The sequence below is a fragment of the Macrobrachium rosenbergii genome, chromosome 2 (genome assembly GCF_040412425.1).
Source record: "Macrobrachium rosenbergii isolate ZJJX-2024 chromosome 2, ASM4041242v1, whole genome shotgun sequence".
Taxonomy (NCBI): Eukaryota; Metazoa; Arthropoda; class Malacostraca; order Decapoda; family Palaemonidae; genus Macrobrachium; species Macrobrachium rosenbergii.
The window spans coordinates 29,153,348-29,155,847 of NC_089742.1; the positions used below are offsets into that span (position 1 = coordinate 29,153,348).

Genomic DNA, 2,500 nt, shown 5'->3' on the forward strand with positions numbered 1-2,500 from the left:
TATTCAGCTTACATTAGCAATGAAGTGCTCTAGAATATGTTGAGAGAGAGAGAGAGAGAGAGAGAGAGAGATCAGAGAGTTGAGAGAGAGAGGAGCTGATCGGTAGTTGCCTTATGATAAACGCATTCATTAGTAAACCATCTATCTATCTATCTATCTATCCATCAATTACCTATTTCTCTCTCTCTCTCTCTCTCTCTCTCTCTCTCTCTCTCTCTCTGTCTATCTATCTATCTACCTATGATGGTTACTAATCATAAAGAGGAGTTACAACGTCCAAATGGTGTTGGAAATATAATGCATTCAAAACAATTTAATATTGCTGAGTCAGACAGACTGCTTCGCTAAACATTACCAATGTAGTGATATCAGGTATGGTAAAAATAACGCTCAGGGAATCTGGAAATTTCCTCCGTTCCCTTATCAGAGTTTCCAGGACCTTATTCATCAGACATTATGCTTAGTTTTCAGGTATAGAAAGAGTCACAGAATCTCCATAGCTTAAAATATCAGTCTATTGTTAGAACAGACATCACGAACAATAGAAGACGCTTCAGCCGCTCTACAATGCTCTTTTGTTAGACAGAATAAATTAAAGACAGGCCGGATACCGTCGACATATTCGCCTCTCTCTATCAATCCTATTATTATTATTGTTTAAATCTCTCTCTCTCTCCCTTATTCCATTCTAATTATCCTTTCTCTTAATCAGTTAATAATGGGCCTACATTCCTGCCTTAGGCAAAGAAAGTAAAATACATCTCACAGTATGAATCTCTCTCTCTCTCTCTCTCTCTCTCTCTCTCTCTCTCTCTCCTTTCAATTATCCTTTCTCTTTAACAGTTGACAATGATCCTATATTCTTGTCCCAGACAAATAAGGTAAAATACATTTCACAGTATGAATCTCTCTCAGTCTCTCTCTCTCTCTCTCTCTCTCTCTCTCTCTCTGAGCTGCCCTGTATCCAGAACCCAACTCACCCTTACCCCCCAACCCCTCCCTCCCCCTCCCCCTCACCTTTCCTATGGTCGAGGTCGACGTCATGGATCACGATCCGTATCGTCTCTCCCTCCGTCACCGAACTCTGCCTCTTGAGGCCGTCCTCGGAGCCGATGCTGAGGTCTCGAGACGTGTTGACCTCGAGGGACTGCGTGATCCTGGAAATGCTCCCTCGCCCGTCGCTTCCGGGTCCTGGGACGACGCCGCCCAGGCCTCCTCCACCTCCGCCGCCGCCCACCAGCGGGGGCGTGGGCGCTGTCTGGTAAGAGCTTCTCGGAGACGTGGGTGGCGTCGGCAGCATCCGGCCGCTGTCGGATCTGGAGAGAGAGAGATGGAGGTTAAGAGCGTTCCAGAAAAATAAAATATATTAGATTACTTGCATGAACGAGAGAGAGAGAGAGAGGTGCTTTCATATGGTGTATGAAGGAGGAAAACTGATAAAAAGAAATGATGATGACGTCTTCCATAAAGGATAAAGGAATGACTGCATGCGTGCTTGAAGAGAGAGAGAGAGAGAGAGAGAGAGAGAGGTTCACTCACACGTTCGAAGACCTCCTTCTCCCAGTCCGCCACTCGTCGTCCGTCGGATGGAGCCAGTGTTCATCATCCAAGCTGGAAGTTCCGCTCCTTCTCGGGGAGCTCGGTCCTGAAGTGAGGGCAGTTCCTCCCCCTCCTACTCCACCCCCACCTCCTCCTCCCCCTCCACCTCCATCCCGGTTGAGGGGGATCTCGGGGGAGAGGGGAGAAGGGGAGGAATCCAGGGGTCCTGCGGAGAGATGTAAATGAGAAACGGAAGAAGATCGTTTCCAATCTCTTTGAATAATTTTGGTTCATTTCTTTTTATTATTCTGTCATTCGTTTGGTTTTCATTTTGCTACGTTTTATTGAAGAAGACGAAAGTCGCGGCTGTATTTAAATACAGCAAATACAAGGCCGTATGGTTACTATACATTAAATTTATTTTTAAAAATTCCAATTCATTTTTATTCTGTTTCTATAAAAATCTTTCTCTACGAAGTAAAGGACTTTTGAACTTATTCCTAAATAATTCATCTATACGGAAAGCGAATGAATTACACTATGCCCCATAAAAGTCACCCAGAGAGAGAGAGAGAGAGAGAGAGAGAGAGAGAGAGAGAAGAGAGAGAGAGAAGTAATACCTCGAATATTTCATAACAAATTCCAGTGGTTTTTTAAATCCACAGAAATTAACGGAAATCCTTCACTGCGAATGAAATAAAATTTTTTCTGGACTAAAAGAATTTTATCTTTTTTTTTTTTTACCTTCTCTTCATTTTTGCATCGCGATGTACAGTTTTCGAATGAATGAAGAGACAGGAACAATTACCAAGGGATAATGGAACGCTATAGCCATTTTTTAAAATAAAAATAAAGGTTTTTCGTAGAATTAGGTACAGGCTCTATACCCAATATCAGATACATCCATATATAGAAAATCTTTTGTAAATCTTTTATTATTTGATTCGTGGAAAAATAAATT

At 42.5% G+C, this 2,500-nt stretch overlaps 1 protein-coding gene across 1 annotated transcript in view; it reads right to left on the reverse strand.

The window, feature by feature from the left end:
* The window catches only part of LOC136844444 (regulating synaptic membrane exocytosis protein 2-like), a 201,736-nt gene that overhangs the window by 52,715 nt on the left and 146,521 nt on the right, over positions 1-2,500 (reverse strand). The window contains 3 exon segments of the mRNA XM_067113692.1: positions 1,018-1,316; positions 1,540-1,645; positions 1,706-1,765. Coding sequence (XP_066969793.1) covers positions 1,018-1,316; positions 1,540-1,645; positions 1,706-1,765 — 465 coding nt within the window.